Source organism: Parasteatoda tepidariorum, chromosome 3 (genome assembly GCF_982258835.1).
Source record: "Parasteatoda tepidariorum strain Cologne lab strain chromosome 3, Ptep-v5.0, whole genome shotgun sequence".
Taxonomy (NCBI): domain Eukaryota; kingdom Metazoa; phylum Arthropoda; class Arachnida; order Araneae; family Theridiidae; genus Parasteatoda; species Parasteatoda tepidariorum.
In genome coordinates this window covers 38,863,800-38,889,467 of record NC_141757.1, presented here as the reverse complement: position 1 = coordinate 38,889,467, position 25,668 = coordinate 38,863,800, and the positions used below count along the sequence as shown (strand labels likewise).

Genomic DNA, 25,668 nt, shown 5'->3' with positions numbered 1-25,668 from the left:
TTATTTTTGGTAGGTAACGATATTGTTACACAAATCACAAAAAATAAACAGAATTTTTTTTTTTATCTTAAACATGAAAACTCAATAAAAAAAAGCAAGGCAAGTAGAGAGTTTCACTTGCACAAATAACAATGTGCAAGTGAAAAAAAAATCTGTACAAAAATAAAACCTAAACGCTACTTGTTAAATCTCCAATAAATTTGACATGCCCCTCAGACTCCTATATTTCAATTACCCAGCGTGTTCAGAGTCGCTAAATTATTTTTGTCGACGGTTGCTTTTTTTTTTTTTTTTTTTTTCTTTTTCTTTGCCAATGCCGTTTCGCGCGTGTCCGAATCTTGATTAAAAGGACAACTTTACGGTTCAGGGTGGCGCCAAATGAAATCTTATTTATCTAATTTTTCTTCTTTTTTTTTGCCATGCCTCTCGATGCTGTTATTCTTTTCTAAGAGCGATATCTTCTCATTATTTCCTTCACACCCGAGTGTCAATCTTTTTCTGTTCGGGCCAAAGTTCTGGAAATAGAGAGAGATGTGTCACCACTATGGTTGCCGATAGAATAACAAGACGAAATCGTAAAACAAGCTACTTATTGAAAAACAAGTGCCTCTTCCAGGAACAGTGACACCAAAAAAGTGTTCCCAGTATGAGATGTAAAGGTCCCTAGTGTGCCGTTGACGGTTGTGTAAAAATTAAAGCAAAATGAAGCGCGTAATTTAAAGATGTCGTGGGTTTCGCTGTTAACAAATGTCATCCCTTAAATCATCGACCCTCATAAAAAAGAAAATATCTGGAATTAGAAACATGGAACTAATTAATCTTTATGCTCTGTTGAATTAAGTTAGCCAGAGGTGACATTAATTTGGCCATAACATGGTTCAAAATAAAGTGAATGACATTTAAAAAAGAAAAAAAGAAAGAAAGATCGAAGACAGAAATGTTTAAGTAACTTTTAAACAGTTGTCATTCAACAATCGACATCATTTGCACCGAACAAAGAATAAGACTTAAAACAAGCTTGGAATAATTTGCGACTTAAGAACATTTTGAGTAAAAAAAAATAAATACTTTTCGCGTTTTAAAAATTAGTCAAAAAAAAGTGTAAAAGGCACAAATGTTTAAGTAACTTATAAATATTTGTCACTCAACAATTTATACCATTTACCCCAACAAATAATAAGACTCGAAACAAGCTTGGAATAATTTGTGACTTATAAGAAAAGTTAACATTTGTTAGAAAAATTATAAGCTAATATTTATTTAAGAATGTGATTACTTAAGAATATTGCAAGTAAAAAAGAAAAAGAAAATTACTTTTCTTGCTTTAAAAATTAGCCAAAAACAAAAAGTGTGAAAGATTTTTCCAGTAAACAAAAGTATAGGTAACTTATAAATAGTTGTCATTCAACAATTGATATCATTTGCACCTAACATAGAATAAGACTCAAAACGAGCTTGGAATAATTTGTGACTTAAAAGAAAAGTTAACATTTGTAAGAAAAATTATAAGCTAATATTTATTTAAGAGTATGATTATTTAAAAACAATGTAAGTAAAAAAAAAAAAATTACTTTTCGTGCTTTAAGAATTAAGGTCTGGTTTCTTAGGACAAGCGCCTTATCTGGGCGTCAGCGGGACGTCAACGTCACGCTGACGCCAACAAAATACTGGTTTGTTAGCTCAAGGCCTGGTTTCTTAGAACTAACGCCTTATCTGGTCGTCAGCGGAAAGTTGACGTAGATCTGACGCCAAAAAAATACTTTTTTGTTAGCTCAGCATGAGCAGTCGGTCCAACGCAGACATTATCTCGCATTGCGCATGCGTTAATAACGTAAACAAATACTTATTTTGAATTTGTATTGATTTTGTTATTGTCGACCAGTGTTTTAGAGAACAAATAATGACTTTGTCCAAGAAAAGACACATTATAGCTGAGCTAAATGAAGAGTGCTATGTTTAATGAAGAAGCTATGTTTAATGTAAAAATAAAAATCTTGGCTGATTTCAATGTGCTGTTGGATGTTGTCCGCCATTGCTTCTGTGGTTAACGTCACGTTGTAATCCAACTGCAGTTGAGTTGGACGGTAATTGTAGTTCAAGATGAGCGTACGATGACGTATACTATCAAACTCACAAATGGACCAATCAGAGGTTAGCGCTGATTTCCAGCTGACGGCGTCCGGTCCTAAGAAACCAGGCATTATCATTTACCCCAACAAAGAATAAGACTCGAAGCAAGCTTGGAATAATTTGTGACTTACAAGAAAAGTTAACATTTGTTAGAAAAATTATAAGCTAATATTTATTTAAGAGTGTAATTACTTAAGAATATTGCAAGTAAAAAAGAAAAGAAAATTACTTTTCTTGCTTTAAAAATTAGCCAAAAAAAAAAAAAGTGTGAAAGACTTTCCCAGTAAGCAAAAGTGTAAGTAACTTATAAATAGTTGTCATTCAACAATTGATATCATTTACCCCAACAAAGAATAAGACTCGAAGCAAGCTTAGAATAATTTGTGACTTATAAGAAAAGTTAGCATTTGTTAGAAAAATTATAAGCTAATATAGATATCATTTACCCCAACAAAGAATAAAACTCGAAGCAAGCTTGGAATAATTTGTGACTTACAAGAAAAGTTAACATTCGTTAGAAAAATTATAAGAGAATGATTATTTAAGAATATTGTAAGTAAAAAAAAAATTTACTTTTCGTGCTTTAAAAATTAACCTAAAAAAAAAGTTTTTTTTAAACTATATTTTGACCGTGTTTAGAGCATTTGAGAAATTGTTCTAAAAATATAAGAGTTCTAAAATTATAGGTTAAAAAAAATCATAAGAATGAGTAATACAGTACTTTTTGCATTGACAGACAATGAATGAAAAAAAAAACATATTTTAGTGACATTTGAGAGCATTGCCGTAGAAGTAATAAATTTAATTTTGTATAAGTGAGAAAATGCAATGTTTTTGCATTGACATATAATAAATGAAAAAAAAAAAAAACATATTTTGTCTGCATACACATTTGAGAAATTTAGAGACATCGCCATAAACGTGTGAGCTAAAATTTATATAAATAAGAAACAGCTGCGCTTTTTGCATTAGTACGCAATAAATAAAATAAAATAATAATAATAATAAACACGAAAGTTTGGATAGCATTACATAGCATATTCGAATTATGCACCTACGAGTGTGAAAAACATAGTTTTCAGCGAACCTCATTTAAGGATAACAGGATAGGATAAGGATAACAGATAAGGGTTTTTTTTTTATTCCGAAAATTTCAAGACTTACTTTTGGAACAATATTCCTAAACAATCATACTCTTAAAGTAAGTAAAAATGAAAAGTAATAATTTTTTTGAAAATTTTAAAATGTTGTTCTCCTTTAAAAAAAAAAAAAAGTAAAGAATTTGAACTGATCCAAACAAAACACAAATAAGTAATTCAAATTAGAATGCAACATGACTCATGTGTATTAGTGATAAATTGGGTGACAAAATGGTAGGCACTTCAAGCAACAACAAAAAATTTGCATTCAACAATTTATACTGAAGAAAAGAACTAAATGAGCGTACTTATATAATTATTCCATTCCTGGTGTATTTCTGCGTGATATGCTAGGCAACCCCTCATGACATTAAGGCAGTAGTGGGAGCAGGGCCTCACATCAGGCAAACCACTACAGTGAGGGCAGTATGTCATCTTCATGAGGGCGCGGCTGCATTCTGGGGTTGGACCTACCTGCAATCATAATTATAAATGGATTAAAAAAAAAGACAGTGACATAGATTAGTTCAGATGTGCAACATTTGGTTCCCATGAAAATTTCATATTTATAACAAATGATAGTTGTTGAAATAAAACATTTTAATAATTAATGTCATCTTTTCTTAAATGTAAAAAAAAATAAAATAAAAATTAAATTCGTATTTTCTGAAAAGAAACATGCCAATAGTTGTTTTTAAGTTACATAATAAAATACTAATCAATAAAATTTAATTAAAAATAATTAATTAAAAATAATTAATTAAAAATAATTAATTAAAAATAATTAATTAAAAATAATTAATTAAAAAATTAATTAAAATTATATATCATTTAAAACAATTCTATTTAAAAATTTATTTTTATTGTTATTATTATTTACTGTTAATGTTGATATTATATATTTTTTCACAATAATATCTATATATTTTTTCACAATAATGTGTTTTTATTTTTTCACACTAATGTGTATTGCAATATTGAGTCAAGAAGAAACAATATCTAACTCTATTTGAATCAATGGGTTTGTGGACCAACATGGACCTTTTGGAGGCCGCTGCAAATTTGAGAATATTTTTTAACGGTTAATGGTTGTTAATAGTTTGACGGTGTGACATCATTATTCCTTATTTAATTATAAGTGTTTTTCAATATTTTAAATATTTCTTTTAGAAAATTAAACTGCAATAAAAAAGTTAAAATCTTAAAGAATAATATAGTACAATTCACGATTTTCACAAACTTAGTGAACCTTAACACTGAGTGTGGCTGATCGTTCTATTTTAAATGCGTTAATCAAATTCTCAATATCAAAATGTATATTTTACATGAAATTTTATTTTATGTAGAAGTGACAAAAAATATTGTCGGTGCAGCGTTAGAAAATATTGTGAATTAAAATGAAAAGTTTGTTTTCAAAACAATCGAATTCTACACAAAATTGTTTATTTATAATAGAAAGAAAAGGAATGAATATCTCCAATGGTCTCGTACTTGGCATACAAGGATTAAAGATATTCAGGTCTTCTTATTCTGGTGGCCAAAGTCTCGTAAAATGAAAACTGAATAATTTTACTGTTTGTTTCCAAACGCAGGGCCGGATTATACCTTTCGTAGGCCCTAGGCACAGAGCCGGATTATACCTTTCGTAGGCCCTATAGGCATAGCCGTTTTTGCCCCCCCCCATTCCTCCCCTCTTTCCCCGCTAAAATTTTCTTGCATATTTTTTTTTTTTACATTTTTATTAATATGGGTTTTAATTTACGAAATTGTTTATCTAACTTTATCTGCAATACCGACATACTGCCGATATTGCAGTTGATATCGATAATACCATTTTTGGTGAAAATTTACTCTTCCGATTTAGAGGAAAACTTTGTAGATGAATTTTTACTATTTTCAAATTTGTATGAGCATAAATCTGCACAAGAAATGTTGAAGGCTCAAATTAAAGATAAACTTGTGAATACTTTTCCTAACGTTCACATTGCATTAAGAATATATTTGTCGATTCTTGGATCAAATGCAGAAGGAGAAAGATCTTTCTCCAGATTAAAATTTATAAAAAATTATTTGCGTTCAACAATGAATCAAGATCGTTTGGCATCGCTCGCACTGATGTCTATTGAATACGACATTTTGCGTAGTTTGGAATTCGACAGCATAATACAAGATTTCGTGGAATCCAAAAATCGCAAAAAAGTAATATATTAGATCATAAGATTCTGCAAAATAATTTATTACCGAAAAATATTATATTTTTATTTGTATCTTCACAATTTTGTGCAAAATACACTTGTTGTTTTTAAAGCTAAATTATTTTGGTCATTAAATTTTTTTCTCCCAAGTTTTTCGTAGGCCCCTGAATTTCGTAGGCCCTAGGCACGTGCCTAGTGTGCCTATAGGATAATCCGGCCGTGTCCAAACGGCATCACAGAACAGTTTGGAGTGGGCTCCAAAGGCTCCGTGTCGTAGAACTGACTCAATGAAGATAAGAACAGGTCATCATTCCCTAAGAAATCTATTGTAGATAACCTTTTTACGAACTCATACATTTATTTCGATTATTAAGTTTAAATGTGGATCCAGGCACGGTGAAAAAAATGTTTCTTTAAGTTGTTACATCTTTTCACATTTTTTAAACACTTGAGAGACTCTGTGATTTGATACACAAACCAAACAAATCAATAGTATTGTGAAACAATATTCGAAATTGGAAGAAAAAAATCTAAATTTTTAAGCAGGTAATTGGTAACAGACTTCTTATTTTCAATTATAATTCTTTCTTCTCCTTCTTTTTTTTTTTTTTTTTTTTTTTTTTTGAATAAAATAAGAAGCATCTTGTTTGTATGATGTACATTAAAATCCTAATTTTCCTTTTTGTATCATAAATGTTAAATATTTAATGTACCATTTGTTCCGCTCTAATTAAGATTCAATTTTATAATTTGTCCTCTCTGTTATATTTTGAACACAGAGAGAAAATAATGGCTTATGAAAACTTAATTACATTGAGTTCAAAATCTAAATTCGACGAGTTAAATATGTTTTAATAAATACCGAACTAAAAACTATAATAAATTCTCGAAAAGAAATACATTAGTTTTTTTTTTTTTTTTTTTTTTTTTTTTTTTTTTTTTTTTGGAGGGGGACTATCTTAAATTCCTAACAGCACAGAATATAAATAGTGACAAATAAAAGAATAACATACTTTATGAGAATTGATCAATATTAATATTTGATGATAACAAATCACAGAAATCTCCGCTTAGTAGAATTATAAACGAAGTTGCAAAAGCTTTTGCCAACGAACATTCCATACATATTTAATATTTTCAATTGAAATTATATGTAAAGCGGGATATATTTTCGAACAAATGCTTGCATATTAAAATTGAATACGAAATAGAACAATATAAATACATAAAATGTCAAAAGGAAATTTTTTTCGTAAAAAGACAATTTGCGAAACATTAATATTATATTTGTTAAAAAAAACAATGCAAAAAAATATTCCCTTTTCAGATTGCAGCGTCCTCTAGGGGTAGTCTGTTACATTCATCAAGGTTGTCAAATGCATGCACGAAAGTGCGAGGAATAAAATAAATTAGATTAAGGTTTTAAGTGGTGAAACGCGACAGCAAGGGAGTAAGCACCGATAGTGCTGAATTTTTTTTTCTTCACTTTTTTTCTTTTCTACAGTGGCTTTGTTATTGAAACAAACAGCTTACTTAAACAGTCAGTTTTCATTTTACAAAAGCAATTCGAGGAAAAGGGCTGAATGCATTTGGGTTAAACTTGATTTTACAATAAATATTCTAAAGTGTTTTTTTTTTTTTTGTGGTTTTAAATATTTTAAGTTTTTTTTTAATTTAATTATTTATAAAGTGTTTCAGTTCTTGAAGCATATGATAGAATTTCTCCAAACAAAACATCACATCGAAATAACAGTAAACAAAATGGCGTATATTATTTAAACATCATCAAAACTTGCCTAATTGCAAAATATCAAGTCCACACAATATTGTTTACAAAAGATATTTTTGTATTTAATTTTGTCCGTCAACGCTTTAGTTTAGTTTAGTTTAGTTTGTTGCTAAACGAAATTTTAATAGATTTTTTTTTAAATGAATGTTAAAAACACAGTTATTCTAAAAAATCAGTGCATCTGTCATTTTCATATCATTTTTTTTAAATTTGATGTTGCAAGTTTAAATTCATTCTCCGAAATTATTTGGGTATAAATACAAATTTGTTCATTATCAATATTTTTAATCCATTCGAAAAAATTTGGAGCAGTGAGATTAACAAAAATATAGGAGAGAAATAGGAAGGACTTTTCTGAACACACTTAATCATCGAAAAAAATTTTTTTTTAATTTTGAAAAACAAATAATTATAGTAATTATTTTTTAAAAAAATACAAAGACATGCTTAAAAAAAATTATTTAGTTTGATACTTCTAATATTCTAATAACTAACTTCTAGTCTAAGAATTAATTTTTTTAATAAAGAAAAAGAATTATCTAATTCCGTATTTTAGCCATTGCGAACATCTTTTGATGTTTAGTAACAATCTTAATAGTTTTATTGACAATCCGGCTAGAAATCTTATGATTTTCGCCAAGGAAAACAATGGAAAGGACAAATTTGACAAGTATTTATTTATACATTAAGTGTTTTATTCAGTAGTTGCTAACAAAGCTTTCTTTATCACAAAGCTGGCGCCAAGTGCGTTCTTAATCCCATCTTGGCTACGAAATTTTTAGCATTTTAAAAGTGACACTGTTAAGTCTTTTTTATCTATATTTTCCACAAGAAGTTGCGACTGTCACTCATTGAACAAATACCTCTATTTTTAGCCAAGATCGGAATTAAAATTTTATGTGGATGCTTGACGGTTAGTAACAGTTGGAAAACAGTCATTTACATTTAAAGAATTTTCTTAACTGTAACTTTAATTCGAATTTTTACTAGAAAAAGCTTTTGTTAGGGTTGTTTTTCATACAAGAAGAGATTATATTCTCTCCTTATTAAGAAGACTCTACTCTCGCCATCTTGAATTTTAGGTTACATTTTTAATTTGGATTTCCTTGATTTTTTTTGTACTCTACAAACTTTTGATGATGTAGTATTATCGGATAGCAAAATATCTATCAAAAATGGTAAAAAAAAAGAGGGGGGGGGGTCGCTTTATTAGTTTAAGAAAAATAGCGTTTGATAATTTTTAGAACTTCTATGGAATTTTCCTCAAAACTTCAAAGCAATAAAATAATGCTATTTGTGGTCCTTTCAAAAGCTGCTTTTTTTTTCATAATTCATACTTTATTTGCAACATGCAACAATTGTTATTCAATTCATGTCTTCAAATTATTATCAATAAATAAGATTAATAACAATTTTTTCCACATCTTTAATTAGAACAAATGGAATATGTAAGATCAAGACCGCTAAAAACTGTAGAAAAAAAGAGATGAAAATAATTTTTAATAATTCAGCCATTGTTAAATAAGATCAGAAATTGTGACAAGTCGGGTAGCTGAAAATCTCCAGCACGTCAACGGGTGTAGCAAATTTTTAAAGCATCAACAGATTAGTTCCTAGTTTTTTTTTTTTTTTTTTTTTTTTTAAAGCAAACAAATAAATTTTGATGAATAATGAAGAACCGAGACTAATTTTTGAAACATCTCTAAATATTTGCGGTGTTTTCTCAATATAGCTTTTAGTAAAAATTAAAAAGCTAAATTGAAAGAACACTGCAAAGCACAAAAAGTAAAGACTTTTACCTATGTTAGATTAAACTTAATTTTTTCAAAACGATCCTCCACCTGAGTTAAGGTAGCAGACAAATTTGGATTTATAAGGATTGTACTGCTGATTCACTCAGTAAATTCTGCTACCAGGATGACAAACAAGATCAGCAGTTGTGTCAAATAAGTTCAGCTATTGCAGAGATGCCAACTGCTCCGGACAAGCCAAAATAATTTTAAAAAAACGGTAACTAACTACAAACTAAATTTTGCAAATATTTGACTATTTTTACATGCGTTTTTAAAGGTATAGCATGATATAACTACTATAAAGTGGTGAATTATATAAGCCTACGAATTATTTAGAAATAGAGGTGGATAAAAATCTACTAAATTGAATTCATTAAACCAAGAATTGATAAACTACCACTTTAAAATATTTATTTGCTGTTGCAAGTTGGCATATCTGCTATTGTGTCAAATAAGACCGGTAAGTTTAAAGTAAAATCAGTCATTGTTCAAACTAAATGCAACCAATGTTTGCTTTAAAAATAATAACTTTTAATGTTAAAAGTTTAAATTTTTTTCCATACTGAATAAATTTAGTTTCAAAAAAATATTTTGAAAGAAAAAAAAGAAAAACTAATATGACTACAAATAATTATCACCTATTATCGCTTAAATTGCGGGACACAGTTATATACCATACATAAATTACCGATCTAAAACAAAGTCACGTTACCAGAAACGGAAATTAATTTGTTCAAATTAAAAACAGGGCAATAAATTTCTGCATACCTACAGGAATAGTTAAGAAATATTTCGCAGCGTAGAAAATAGCCTTTACTGAGAAACGCGCCAAAAGTCAAAGTCAGCAAGGTGATGCAGCCTTATCGACTCGGCAGAATTTTGGATAAGAGGCAAGGCGGGGGCGTGGAGGTGAAGTAGGAAATTAATCGTTCGCAGCTTTGAGTGACACACCCTGTCCCCAGCGATGCAGAACAGGTACCGTTTTAAGAAATTATCGGGATTTTTCTGAAATTCGAGGTCCCGAGCGCTTTCAGTAGTAAATTGCGGAATATCTGACAGATTAAAAGTTTCTGGAGTTGCTGACAAAAGGGGGATTTTCTTGGAAAAGTGGGATGAAAGTTTCCAAACCATATGCTAATGAGTAAGAGCTTAAAGTGTAGTTGATCTCGACAGCTTGTAATTTTTAAAGAACCGTTTAAGAGAAAATAGAATTACGTTTGGAGTTTAATTTTTGAATGTTGCAAAAACAATGCTTGCAATACGTTAAATGCATTGATTATTTTGAATAAAATAGACTAGTGTAGTTGATCTCGACAGCTTGTAATTTTTAAAGAACGGTTTAAGAGAAAATAGAGCTACGTTTGGAGTTTGATTTTTGAATGTTGCAAAAACAATGCTTGCAATACGTTAAATGTATTGATTATTTTGAATAAAATAGACTAGTGTAGTTGATCTCGACAACTTGTAATTTTTAAAGAACGGTTTAAGAGAAAATAGAGCTACGTTTGGAGTTTGATTTTTGAATGTTGCAAAAACAATGCTTGCAATACGTTAAATGTATTGATTATTTTGAATAAAATAGACTAGTGTAGTTGATCTCGACAGCTTGTAATTTTTAAAAGACCGTTTAAGAGAAAATAGATTAACGGTTGGAGTTTTGATTTTTGAATGTTGCAAAAATAATGTTTGCAATATATGAAATGTATTAATCATATTAAATGTATTGATTAAATAATTTTGAATAGGGTAGTTGATCCTGACAGCTTGCAATTTTTAAAGAACCGTTTGAGTGTAAATAGAATTACGGTTGTAGAGTGATTTTTTGAATGTTGCAAAAACAATGTTTGCAATATGTTAAATATATTGACTATTTCAAATAAAATGGAATAGTGTAATTGACAGCTTGTAAATTTTAAAGAACCGTCTGAGAGAAAATGGAATTACAATAGAAGTTTGATTTTTGCATGTTGGAAAAACAATGCTTAAAAATACATTAAATGTATTTGTTATTTTAAATAAAATTGTATTATTTTCTGTTTTATGCGCAGTGTATTATTTTTTAAAACAACTAAAGCAATAGAGATAGGTTTTTGTGAGTTTATTTTTTGTTTCATTAAAAATATTGCAATATCAATGCGCGAAAAATTAAGAATATAAACTGTACTTGTCAACTACTAGTTTAAATTCACAGAATTTTTTTTTTTTTTTCTTATCTTAAGAACATTCATTTTAAATATAAATATCTCACAGCTGAGCAATTGAACATGCAATTGGATACCTGCAAGTAAAGTCATTGTAGGTAATTCGTGACATTTGTCGATTCAAATATCAATCACACTAATGCATATCGTCGCTTACAGGTATCCAATTTAATCTGATTTGATTAGCATTATCACTTCACTTCCTCACGAGCTGTAAGAATTCAATTAAGCTTTAGTAGAATTTTGTAAAGCTTTAAATCTAAGGGCTTCTAAATCTAACATCTAAAGCATTATATATATATGTTTTTATTTTGCTAGAGATACACACTGTAATAAGCTAGAATTAAAGAATTAATTTCAATAGCATGTTTAACTTTTTCAAAACAATACATTGCTCCAGATTTGAAGTAACTCCTTATTTGAATAGCATAAACATGCCTGTACAGCGTGATATATTAATAAAATAAAACTCTAAAGTTTCACCGATAATCATGAAATTATAATTTAAACATTAAGAGGACTCCATACCGGGGGAGGGGGCAATTTTCATGACAAATTCTGTCTCTCCACCCTCATTGGCATCTTAAAATTTAAAGTTTAGAGGAAAAGGAAGTTCATGTAAACCTAGAATAAGCAATGAAATTTGAAATTTTTCCTCCATTTTTTTTCTTCTTCCAAACAAATTGTTACGGGATAATTTCTCCAATGTGTAATCCTATGTAATCTTGCTTTAATTTGTTAGCAATTTGATATCTTTTTTTGAAACATTTCAGCATCCTAAACTTCATGGTTTATTCTAGGCTTACCTGAACTCACTCTTTCTATGCTTTAAATTCTAAACTACTTATGTAGGTGAAAAAGAATTTGCCATGAAGGATTTTTCCTGCGGTATAGCTTCCTCTGAATAAACTGTCACTCATTTTATAATATCACTTTTCACATCAGCCAGACGTTAATGGTATAGTTTTAAGAAAATCAGATTAACTTTTAAAGTATTACGCAGAGGAAAGCATTTTTTTTTTTCGAGGATTAAAATTGGTTTGAAAAGCATCATTTTTAAAAAATTTGCAGCGCGTAATAACAGCACATCCCCCTCTCAAGTTGCATAGAGGGGAAATTTTTAAGTGGTTCATCAGTGTCAGATTGGTACTTGGGTAAGAAGCCCCTAGGGAAAAACTAAAGTACGCTCTATCTAATTACGCTAAATGGAGCTGACCGGGACATGCTTCTAACTTCTTAATTTCCCACAGCGATGCGTTCAGGACGTTGACTTTTCTAAGTAATGTGAACGTAGAATAATACTGGATGTGTACAGCCAAGGAAGAGTACCCAATTATGGGAACAAGAAGTTGGGTTTTGTCTACAACATTCCCTGCAGAGAAAGTTTAAGCCCCAGCAAATTGATCTCCTCCTCTCAAAATCTATGGTTTATATGGATTAATGGAAGAATAGAGAGAGCACTTGGGAAGTTATAATAAGGAGAAAACTTAAATTTCGGTAGACTCAATTAGTGCCAGGAAATAGACTTGTTCTTTTCATGCCAATAAATATAGTTTTTCCCTTCCTTTTTTTTTAATGCATATTATTTCATAATGCAGTTTTTTCGGTACTCATTAATATAAAGATCTTAGGGAGAAAAAAAAAGCGTTTTGAAAACAAAACTAGAATGTCTTAAATCCATAGCTTTCAACTCTATGGGAGGTATTTATTTTATATTTTATTTTTAATGTAAAAATCATTGCAAGTATGTTTTCACAAGCCCAAAAAACGTTCAGTAAAAAGGTAGGTAGGTCGTTAAAAAGTAAGAGGCCTGGAAATCGGGGTTAGGTGCTTGGCCACACGCTCAGAAATGAAACTCTCACGTTTGTCGTTTCAGCAATCCTTGAGCTGCATTTCCTCAATTTTGAGAATCATTTCGCCACGAAATCACGTGATTTGCGACAAAACGCGAACTTTCAAATGAGTGACGAAAATGTTTTCTCAACTCGGAACCTCATCGCAGTGCATTGTGGGTGATTCTTAATTAGAATGAAGACTAAAAGATCGAAAATAAAATAATGAAACAAGCCGACATACTTGTTTTGGTCAAGAAATTGATCTCGAACTAGAAAGATCCTGAGTTCGAATCCCGCTTCTGGTATATTTGTAATTTATCTCTCTGTTTTATTTGTCCTTCTTGTGTCGTTTGGGTGACATTGATTCATCTGTATGGTGCTTACCATAAAGTGATTATTAGAAAAGTTAGATATATAAATTGTTACGAAATTTTTCTCTTTTTTTTGTAAAAAAATAGAATGACGAAATATATACATATATTTTTAATTTTGACGAAATTCGTTTCCTTGAAGAAGTGACGATAATTATTTCGTCACTTTGGAGCAAATAGCAGGGAACGCTTTCGTCTAAAACTATGAAAGTTTCGACAAGTTTGAGCATCCACTTTTTGCAGTGCATGGTAGGTTGATATTGGAAATGTGCCGGCAGCTACATATATTTGTTGGAGTTTGCTTGCTTTAGGTTTTAAGAAATTTCCCTAAGATTTGTTTAAAAATCTTCTAAACACTGCTTTGGGAAAATCAACCCTTAAAAAGGTATTTATTTTCCTTAAAAATAGTCAGATAAATAATCTTGTAATGTTGCATCATTATGCACAGTAAAATATTCATTGCATTACATATGATGTGATATTCAGGGTTTGGGGCCATATAATGATAAGCCAGCTTTTCAAATTGATAATACCCAGGGTTTATTGATTGTTTGCGGGCTTCTAATTTGACAAATCTATAAAATATTGATAATCATTTAAACTGTTCGTATTTAAATTGTTCGCCCTCTAGAAGCTTTAATATGCTGCCAAAAGGGCTGCGATATATGCTTCTTCATAAGGGCTAAGATATATGCTACTATAAAAGGGCTAAGAATATGCTACGATTTATTGCTATTGACTGATTATTGCAAAATGCAATTGAAATCTTCTTCCACTCCAAAAAAACACCACGGCCGTCATTTAGAGCCTTCTTGCAGAAATTGACGAAATTTAATAACATGAAAAAAGGAATCAATACTGTATATTTACACAAAACTAAAATAAGACCTTTCCCTTCAAAAATCTAAATATTTTTCTAAAATGTCTCTTCCCACCTTCTTCCACTAAGTCTTTCTTTTATGAGCATTCTCTTTAGAAAAGGAAATGCATTATTACACACAGTGGCGTCTTAATATACGGCCAAAATAGATGCTCACTAGGATTGCCATCGACCAAAAGCACTTAAATGACTTTTTCCACTGCAAAAACACTTCTTAGAGACTGTCACTAGAGATTTAGTAGCAATGGGAAATGAATCAATATTGTATATTTAAATAAGATTTTTCCTGAAAAATCTAAATTTTGATTTTCAAAACTACCACGGAGAACCTTCTTCCACTAAGTAAGCATTCTCTTTAGAAAGGGAAATGCATTCTTTCACGCAATAAGTAACACCAAAATAAGAAGGAAAAAAATCTAACACAAAAACATAACTCTTTCAAGAAATATTTAAGTATTACCGCCATTTAAGACTTCAATGAGCGAAAGGAACGGAAGAAAAAAAATATATAAAAAACATATTAGTCGGCTTCTTTTGATGTTGACACGAAAGCGAAATTAAGCATGGAAAGCATGTCCTCGCTGTCAACCCTGACCCAAAGGGGGAGGGGGGTAAAAACTGTAAATTACTTCAATTATTCCTTTGCCACACTTTTCCAAGCGCTCAAACGTTTGTTTATATGACTTGTTTAGAAGGATCCAGGCTCCAGAGAGTATGAAGCAAACTGGTTATCACATGTCCATTGCAAGAGCATGGGATTTTTCTGTGATTTAGATTTATGCCGGAATGAAAGATTGCCGTTCTATGAAGCAACTTTGAGTTCAACTATGAAAGATAGGAGAGTTTTGATGGATTGATCAAATGAAGAAAACTCTAAATAAGGATTTGCAAATCGTTTCTAAACTAAGATATTGAGCTGCATCTTAGAACATTTTATTTCGTAGAATTAAAAAGAATTTCTCCTTTTTATCGATGGAAGCTTACCATTTGGAATATGTTACGGAACATAAAATCTGGTATACCGTTTTTTTACAGAAATAATTACCCTAAAATCACTGAATCACTCTAATTAAATAAATATTACTGTAAAAAATTCCGGTATTACATTTTATGGTAAAAAATGGATTCTACTGATGCTACACCTAAAGTACTTTATTGATCCTGAATATTTTACAGTGTATCATACACTAAATAAAATTCTTAAAAGCCTACATCTTAATAGTGCTATTTTCCTTGTTTGTATAATGTCTTTCTGATATTCCTACATGTATTCAAGCATAGTTGTTAGTTTCATCCTGCTTCGCTGCCGTTCTGACACGGACAAGCAACATAACTTGGTTATCTTATTATGTATATTTTAGATGTGGTCAGGGAAAGGTTCTGGTTCGAATCACGGGCAAGGCATGAATGTTGCTTCATTCTGTACTATCTGTTCTTACTGTGGGAGCAACGTTGGCCCACCTAATATGGTGCACCTGAAAGAATGGCTAACAAATATGCCCTGTAAATGCCTGAATTGACGAAATGTTAACACAGGTGAGCATTAGAAATAAATAAAAAAATATATACATTAGACGTCAAGGCGGGACAAAGTAGGTTTGATTACGTTTTTTCTTTCACTCCGTGAAAGAAAAATAATATTAACATAAATTTTAGTGTTCATAATAATAACAAAAAATAATGACAACTTACTTCCTGTATGAATTTCACAACATCTCTTCCAATGACCAAAGCCTGAACAAATGTCCGCGTGGCTACGAAGGATCTTTTGACTTCCACGTTTAATTTCTTAGGAACATCTCCGAAGGGTTTGAGCTGTTCCATTTGTTGACTTATGCAAGTCATGTAGATATCATTGAACGTGTACTGACTGTTAAGCACCTACATTAAGAGAAATAAATGTCAAATTATCTTTGTTTCAGCTTCACAGTATCTGCGCATTAGCTTGTTCACAATGATTTATAAATAACGAAAAAGGCACTTTTGTGTAAAGAGCAGACTCATGACTTGTTTTAATGAGAGAAAGCACTTTCATGCACAGAAGAAATGTCTCCATTCAAATCAGTGACATTCATGTTATTTAACAGAAACTATAGGCTTAAAATAATATTTGTAATATAATAAATTTGTAATATAAAATAATATTTAAAATATATACTCATAAAATTTGAATGAAGTTATATTTCATTGATAAAAAAAACATTGAAAAAAGTGACATGTCATTGCCTTGTGTAAGACTTAAAAAGTCAACTTCTAAGGTAACTATAATTTGTCTACGGTAAGAACTCCTCTCGCCACAAAGTCTGAGGCCGTGTGCTACTATGGAAACAAGAATAACGCATTTCAGGGAGAGTATAGTTTGTCTAAAGTAAGAACTCCCCCAGACATTCGTCTGGAACTGTGGCGGTGACTATGGTAACGAGGTATGGCTATTTCAAGTAGGGGTGCCGGGTCACTGTTTTGGAGTGGTTTCGGCTCGGGTGGGAGAGAGAAGGGGAATCTCTTACTTCGGTCTATTGTGTTAGTCCTAGAGTGAAGCTACCCTCCCTAAAATGAGACATTCTTGTTTCCATAGCACCAGACGGCCTCAGACTTTGTGGCGGTAGGAGTTCTTGGCCTAGACCAGTGTTTCCCAAAGTGTGGTACGCGTACCCCCAGGGGTACGGGAACAGTTTAGCTGGGGTACGTGTTCTTATGCAAAATATTTCGCAACAAACGAAAATTTCAAAATTTTTTTATTTAAAAACAAAGCTTGCCATGAAAATTTACTATTACGTATTTTTCTATTGGCTATTTTTTGCAGAGTTAACAGTTAATAATTAGTGGTGTCGACAGCCAGTTGTGATTTTTAACTTTTATGCAATTTTTTTATAGTGAAAAATACATCCTTCTTTTTATTAGTGGTACACAGCGTTACGAAAAATTTAGAAAGGGTACACAAAAGTCATAAGTTTGGGAAACACTGGCCTAGACAAACTATAGCTTCACTTCACTCTAGGGCTAACACAATAGACCAAAGAAAAAGACTCCCTTTCTCACTCCGACCTGAGCCAAAACCTCTCCTAAACAGTGATCCCACACCCCTACTTGAAATAGTTATATCTCGTTATCATAGTCACTGCCACGTGTCCATAAGAATGGCTAGGGGAGTTCTTACTTTAGACAAACTAAAAACAAAAATGTATTCACTCAAACATTCAAAAGTCTGTCTTCTTAGCTATATCGGGTATAAGCGGACGAAGATATAAATTGCTATTTCCGATGGAAAACTTAGTTCCATCATAACAACTGGACGATATATGATCAAGTATCGATATTTTTATACATCTTAGTTTAAACATTTTCATAGTGTATACCACGGTTGATAGATATCGAGTATACTATAACCGACAATAATAAATATCTAATACGATAACCACGCGATTAATATCTCCAATGATTGTTGATAATTAACGGTAACAATAACATCGTTATTGATAATTCTCACGAACAAGATAATATTGCGCTAATTATATAACATGATAATATAACGAGTATAATCGGGAAAGATACCAATCGAATACGATATTATCATGCGTGTTGATAAATTTAATTTCGCTAACTGGAATACTAACCAATGTAAAATTAATCCAAATAAGTTACACTAGAAAAATAAAGCGATATATCGTAAAATATCAATATTTACTGACGATATATCGCGATATTAAAACTTTTAAATCACTTCGTCACAAGCATGTGACCTTTATTTAATAATTATTATTCGAAAATCATTTGAAAAGTAATTAATATGATTTGTGTTAAAACTCATAGTATTTCTGTCTGTAAAATAAATGAATAACAACACACACAACTAGAGTCGGTGAGTTCTTACGTCTGGACACAACTCGAAATGAGTGTTTAAGAAAATAAACGCAGCTCAAAATGCTTGCTTAGGAAAATGGACACAACTCGGGTGAGTGTTTAAGAAAATGGGCACAATTGGAAATGCGTGTTTAAGAAAATAGACACAGCTCGAAATGCGTGTTTAAGAAAATGGATATAGCTTTAAATGCTTGTTAAAATGGACACAGCTCAAAACGCGCGTTTACAAAAATGAACGTAGCTCGAAATGCGTATTTACGTGAATGGACAGAGTAGAAAATGAACGTTTTAAGTTAGTAACTCAAATTTAACAACTAAACAAGGAATTACGTGCTTACTACTTCACATGTCCTTTGCTTATTTTAAAACTAAGCTTAATTATTACGAGCAAGGTCCCGTACTTAGAGGTGAGGGTAGCTAGACAAATTACAGATCTTCAGGCGATGGACACAGCAGCACGCGATGTCACAACTTTTTAGGTGATGTCTTCGTATTCAGAAGTTTAAACGATCAAGTAAAGGTAACAATGTAAGTTTACTACCACAGTTATAAATTTATAGCACCTATGGCAACCTTGCAAATATAACTGTTGATTTCGAAGTCTTTCTTAAATAAAAATAAAAAGTAGACTAATTTAATAAAATAAACCAAGTGATTTATGAAAATGGACGATATAATAAAATAAAATCGTATAAAATCACGACTTCATTTGGATACATTAGTTTATTCTAAAGAACAGTTATTATAAAAGAAGCTTGAATAATAGAATCAAATGCTATGTCCATTTCTGCTTTTATTTTTGTAAACAAGGATTTCGAGCTGTGTCCAGGTTTGAAACTTTTTAGTACGATAAGTACAATTATTGCTCCACTTATATTTTATAATAACAAATAAACAAAATAATGGGGCGAAAAAGGAAAAGAAAAGTGGTACACATTAAGTAAAAGGAAACAAATAATATCTCTTTCGCTTCAATAAGTAAAACAAATAAACCCATTCAGATACTTAGATCAAAGCAAATACGATTTATCTTATCCAAAAATTACATAAAGGGAGTTAGAAAGAAATACTTATTTCATATGGAGAAATAATGCGAAATTTTTATTTTTTAGACAAACCCATTAACGATTAAGAAAATGTTTATTAACGTTCAAATCAATAATTATTAATTAAATTATATAAATGCAAAGTAATTTAATAATTATATTATCACATTTTTATGTTTTTGAAAAACGATTTTTTTTAATTAGGTTATGTTCAGAATTATAATATAGAATTACTGTAAGTTATGTCTTAACAATTGAATAGTAAGCCTTCAGTTAAGATAAATATAACTCATAAGGTAATTGTTTCTTAATTAACTACTACACAGGCACGAATTAAGCAGTTTAATCTAGTTTTGATGTTAAAAAAAATTATTTTGCGTATTTTAGGAGGGGGGAAACCAATGGTAAAACGTCCTCGTATTAAAGCTCTATTACTGTGGAAAAAAAATTTTTTTTAATTATATTTTTGCTAAAAATTTAATCTTCAATTGATCTTTTAAATCATTTTTTGTAAAAAAAAATTAAAGTAAGGAGAAAAAATAATTATTAAAAAAATCATTTGAAAAATTAAATTGGGCGGTATATATATAGGCTATACATAATTTTAAATAAATGCTATAGCAGGGTTCCCACTCTATGATGAGATTGAAATTCAAGGACTTTCCAGGACTTTTCAAGGACCTCAACAAAATTTTCAAGGACCTTAATCTAAGACCAATTTTAAAAATTATTCTCTTCTATTTTACTAGAAGCAACAATGCCTGTTGTGGCAATAATTAATTTCAAATATAATACCTAAATGCTTTGCCTATATAGAGAGAAGAGAGTATATGTATTATGGACTAAAATTTATATTTTTTTAAAAACAACCCTACTGGTTTTACATATTAATTCACAAAATCATTTTCAGCACAATCTATAACTAATGGTAATGAGATGTTAATGGTGAAATCCTTTAATCCTGTGTATTTCCATGTGAAGGCTGCATGAAAGACAGAGCTAAATCTTAGGTATTCCATATTCCATGACTATTCCATAACCCCCTCCTCTCCTCTATTAAACATCGTTTCTGAAATTATTCATCCATAATTTACACAACCTTCTCTAAATGTTATGCAGCAACAATTCTCTCTGAAAATAAAAATTAGAAGGAACATATCCCATTTTCACCATGTTTAAAAGCATTATTCATTATGTGTAATCCACAACTGCCAATGAATATGACCTGGTGGGAATATTTCTCTTTCAATTCTCACTGAAGCTTCTAATAGAATTTCCAATTGACATAGGGTCCATCCTTGGATAATTGAAGTATTTTAGAGAGCTTTTAACCATCATCCATGCATTTGTAAAAAGAGGACAAAATATTTTCTGCAGTTCCATGATCCATAAATTGGGAGGTAAGATACTTAGTGCAAACTTTATTATCAATTCCTTACCATAATGTCCATCTGCTTAGATTGTAGAGACTGATTTAACGTCTCATCAAAGAGTACAGTGTAGCAATCAACATTCTTCAGCTCATTTATAAGAATCCTTTTGAAGTATAGTGCCGATCCAAAGGAGCCCAAATAGGCTCACCTTGTGGCACTACAAAAAAATTTGCTCGCTATACAGCTATCAGCAAACATTTTGGAGAACAATTTACTAATCCCTTCACAGGAGTTACATGAATAATTACTAGTGATGCACTTCAGATTCCAGAGAATTTCAGCATCAAGCACATTCCTTTTGACTAGATAAGAAGACAATGTTACCTCGGGCACTAAAGTTTCTGTTTCACATGGGGCACACGATGTTGAAGGAGTATTTATACCAGATGAATTAGATGTTGATGTCTTTGGAAAAAGAGAACTCAGGGCATGAGACTGCTTTTTTGTTTTACCTTTCTTTCATGTGTGATTTCAGAGCAGATTCTTCCATTTTTGCGATATCGATCTCCTTCATGCATAATCGGCACTTGGCTCTGAACTTCTTTTCGGGCATCGATAAAATCCATTCTTTATAAGCTTGATTATCCATCCATTGGGGATTAAAATAGCACTTCCCAGGCATAACTAGTCTAAACTACATAACACAAATACGAAGCCGTGCCTTTGCGAATACGCTTTACAATAAAGTTTTGAAATGACGCAAACGTAAGGACAAGTGCGGATGGTAAAACGGCAAATTTATTGAAAACTACAAGGTACATATTGTTACAAAATTCGAGAGTATTCCAGTTTCGATAAGAAAAAAGAAGATCTAAGCATATGCGACAGAAGATGGAGTGTGAAGTGGAGTCTCGCCCCGAACGCATTGATTGTCTGCTGTGGTCCGCGCGCTTGGCAGACACCAAGACGCTAGGCCCGGTTAGAAACGGTGGCGTTAAAAACCACGTGAGAGAGCTCGGGAACAAAACAGAAAGAACGAGAAAGATCCGCGGGTGTTTTATAAAAAGTCAGCTGGCAGTATTGGACAAATTCAAGGACCTATCAAGTTTTTCAAGGACATAAGACGTTTTTCAAGCACTTTCAAGGACCTAAATTTAGCACAAAAAAATTCAAGGACTTTCAAGGACTCTCAAGGACCGTGGGAACCCTGTATAGATAATAATATTGCTATAGATAAAATATAGCTATAGATAATTTTAAAATATTGCTATGACGATATTTAAAAACGCTAGGTCTACTATAATTAACGCAAGAAAAAAAAAATTGAAATCCTAATTTAAAAAATCATATCGAGATCAATATTAACAACTATAAAACACGCATACAAAATTGTCTCAAGATTTATCTGTAACGGTAACTATAAAATACAATATTTCGCAATCTTTAACGGCAATAATAAATAACGGAAATGTAAGCACGAGTATTATCAATAACGATAATTGTCGAATGCGATATTATCATGACTTTTGATAAATTTCATTTAGGTAGCAAAAGTATTGCATTACTTAAAACTATTAAACTAATAAAGACTTTATAATTATTTAATAATTAAAGAATAGTATCTATATCTATTCTGTAATAGTTAAATAACTATACAATAATATTTAACTATTAAAGAATAGATACAATCATAATACTCGTTGTAATTGAATACAGAATAGTTATAGTAATTGAAATAAGTGTTTACTAATATTTATTTGTTTACAAGTTTACGAAATTCATCTTTGGAATCGAAATAAGATTTACAGTTTTCGAATAGAAATGCATCAAAAAAGCAAGTTAAAATGTGATATTTTGATTGCACTATACAAAACGAAGCTACAGGAATGAAAGAATTTCATTTCAGTGAAATGAAGCTCTAAAAGAAGTTTCTTGAAAGCCTTAAAATATTTCAAGGAAGACTATTATTAAAAAAAAGAAGAAAAGTAGAAGAGGGGAAAATAAATCGTTTTACATCATATTGAGTTCTTTATCAAATCAGTCTAGGTTTGATAAAACTAGAAATTCCATTGTTAAAAAGATGATTTGAGTCCCATGAACTTTTATTTTTATATGAATTTCTTACCTTTTTCTTTTTCAATAAAGAACGAAAAGTAATTTGTCAGCTATTTGCGAATAGTGGGAATTTTGGATCATAATAAATTAAAAGAGGCAATAAAAAAATTTACACTGAAAAAACACGCTTATTATTTTTAAATTATTGTGTATTTGCATAAAAATGTTACTATTTTGAAATTTTTATTTGCTTAAAATAATTTTAGAAACGAATAAAATAAAAACATTATATGCAAAAAAGGTGCAAATAAAATGTTAACATATAAAATTAAGAACTGTTAAAAATGTAGGATAAAAGAATAAATAATTTAGATAACGCAATCGAAATGGTAGTTTAATGGTGGGATTGGATAATATGTAAAGTTGAAAGACTCAATCAACTTCGAAAAGACTGCTGCACCAAATTCAATGCAAAAAAAAAAAAAAAATCTGGATATTTGAGTGAATGAAACAGATGTTTTTATTGATATTAAATATATATTCTTCTTTTAATATATATTACTTACTCATTAAACAAAATAACCATAATAAACCAGTTTATTTGCCTAGTTAAAGTCGAATACAATCACCTTTCGAGAGGAAACACCTTCAAGCTTCATTTTCAAGTAAACTGATTTTTGATTGTTTTAACCCTTCCTCTGATTTTATTTGCCTCAATAATAACTCGTCTGAATTTGAAAACATATTTGCCATTTCTTTTTTCTAAAATAATAATTAGTGACTTTTTATTCCACTTTTCCTAAGGAGTCTAGAAATGTATATTAAATGCTGCCATTATGGTAACACTCTGTAAAAATACATGTTTTATGGAATTGCAGCAAAAAAAAGAAAGAAAAAAGAAAAAGAGAAGAAGCACTTTAACGTTATTGAGAGAGTAGGCGACTAAAGGGAATTTTTACTACCATAATAAAATCAATTTTAAATACGTGGTCCTCATACAAATGTAAGTTCTTTGAGTAGAAAAAAATTTAAGGAATTGTCTAGCTCTTAAACTTTTAAAACTAGTCCCAATTTCTACTGAGATATTTAAAAATGACAACACACTTGATTAAGGCAAATATGGCACTTGAAAAAAAACGATATCAAATTTGATTTATAGAAATATGATATGTCATCGCTGAAAAAAAAAATCTAAATTTTAAGAGACTTAATGATGTATCTTAATTATATCTAATACATTTAAATTCGTTATTTCTTCAAATCCTTTTGTCACAGTTACATTGACATGTTATAATAATAATAATTAAAAAACAATAAAGTAGACTGGTTTCAATAATACGGAAATGCGCAATCGTTTGTTAGCAGAGACGAATTCAGTCGGAATTTTGCGGTCTGGAAGGAAGAAGAAAAAAAAATGAAAATTACCTGGAACATTTTCCTATAGAGACGATCAAAGAAATTTTCCAATGCTGCTGTCAAATCGACCCCTCCTGTTTGATAGTATTTTTCCAGGTCATCGAACATTTCCCTGAAGATGTAGGAGTTCCTATCGTACAGCATGCCATACGTTCGAAGAAACATCTCATGAAAGTCCTTTTTAGAAGTTTTTAGCAATTCTTTAAAATATTCTGAAAAAGAAAGAAAACATGAGATAAGTTAAATTATATAACTTAGATAAGTAGATAATTTATCTATTATTTTAACACGTTCACGCCGGGAAAAGTGAAAATACTGGTAGAAGAACTATTTCAATATTAGATAATATTCGGGAGGAGTTAATCTATTCTCAACAATAACAATTCACTGTGCGGAAATTTATCACGGCGAAGAAGCAATTCAATATAAAAATTGCATCCGTTAAAAACAATTGGTAGTTATGGATTTTTATTATTCCCGGAAAAAAACTAAAAAATGAAATTTATTATTACCAGTTTTTAGTCCGGTGCGCTGCAAAGATGAGACAATCTAGCGTGACCCACCGGTGGGTCACCCCGGCGTGAACGTGTTAAATTACGAAGCAAATAAGAAAGAAAAATGTAAATGGAAGTAATAAGGTAATTTTAGTGCAATCGTATCGGCTCAAATAATTTATTATGCAGGAAAACTTTTTTTTACCATTTTTACCAATTAGTTGAAAACAGTAGGTCAAACATCGGTTTCCAATATTAGTTTATTCTACTCAGAAGAATAGTTAGTGGTGAATAGTAAAGCTATCAGTTAACTAAAGGCTGTACTTTTCGATTGCTATAAAGAAGTATTCTGCTATTTTAGGAGATGAAAAAATTGAGTGATTCCTTTCTCTAGCATCATAACACTATAACTTCTTTTTCTCTTCTTACTTTTAATTATGTTCTTATCCTTCTTTAACTTGTTCTGGTCATAAATTACAATGCTTTTTTTAACGAGATCTGTACATTAAATGTCATATTTCTTCAAAATAATTTGTTCATGAAATGACAGTTCTCTTCAGCCATTTTGTCATAAAATGTCAGTCATTCCATCTTTAATAACGTAATATAGTCATAAGGTAAAACCAGTTAAGGACACTATCTTTTAAGTTTATCAATTTAAGCTGATCTTTTACATTAAACATCAAGCTGGTAAGAAAAAAACAATTATTACATTGCCTTTCTCTAAGCTGACCAATTGTTGCATCGCATATTGTCAGCTTATTTATTAATTTCATGCGACTGGTCATGAACAAAGAAGAACCCTGGTACAGTCGATCGCCGAATTCTAAGCTTAAATTCAAAAATCAGCATTATTTTAATTTTAAACGCTGACTTAATTTCAAGAAATCTAAATTTAAGAAGACAAGTGTGCTTTGAAAACTTGTGGACTTTCAAAGTAACGAAGAAAGTTGAACGTGAAAATATATAATATACATCGCCTTTTCATAGACATATAATAAAAATAATAAATAAATAAGAATCAACAAACTAAGCTTCATAAAAAGCTAAAACTAAACGTAAATTGCTCGAAACAGATTATTTTTATATT

General features: G+C 30.5%; 1 protein-coding gene across 1 annotated transcript in view; it reads right to left on the bottom strand.

Moving 5' to 3' along the window:
• LOC107436350 (glypican-6) overlaps nucleotides 1-25,668 on the bottom strand; it is a 168,220-nt gene that overhangs the window by 8,624 nt on the left and 133,928 nt on the right. The window contains exons 3-5 of the mRNA XM_043049176.3: nucleotides 24,094-24,296; nucleotides 16,026-16,214; nucleotides 3,578-3,743 (exon numbers count right to left, since the gene is read on the bottom strand). Coding sequence (XP_042905110.1) covers nucleotides 3,578-3,743; nucleotides 16,026-16,214; nucleotides 24,094-24,296 — 558 coding nt within the window. The remainder of the gene's footprint in view (nucleotides 1-3,577; nucleotides 3,744-16,025; nucleotides 16,215-24,093; nucleotides 24,297-25,668) is intronic.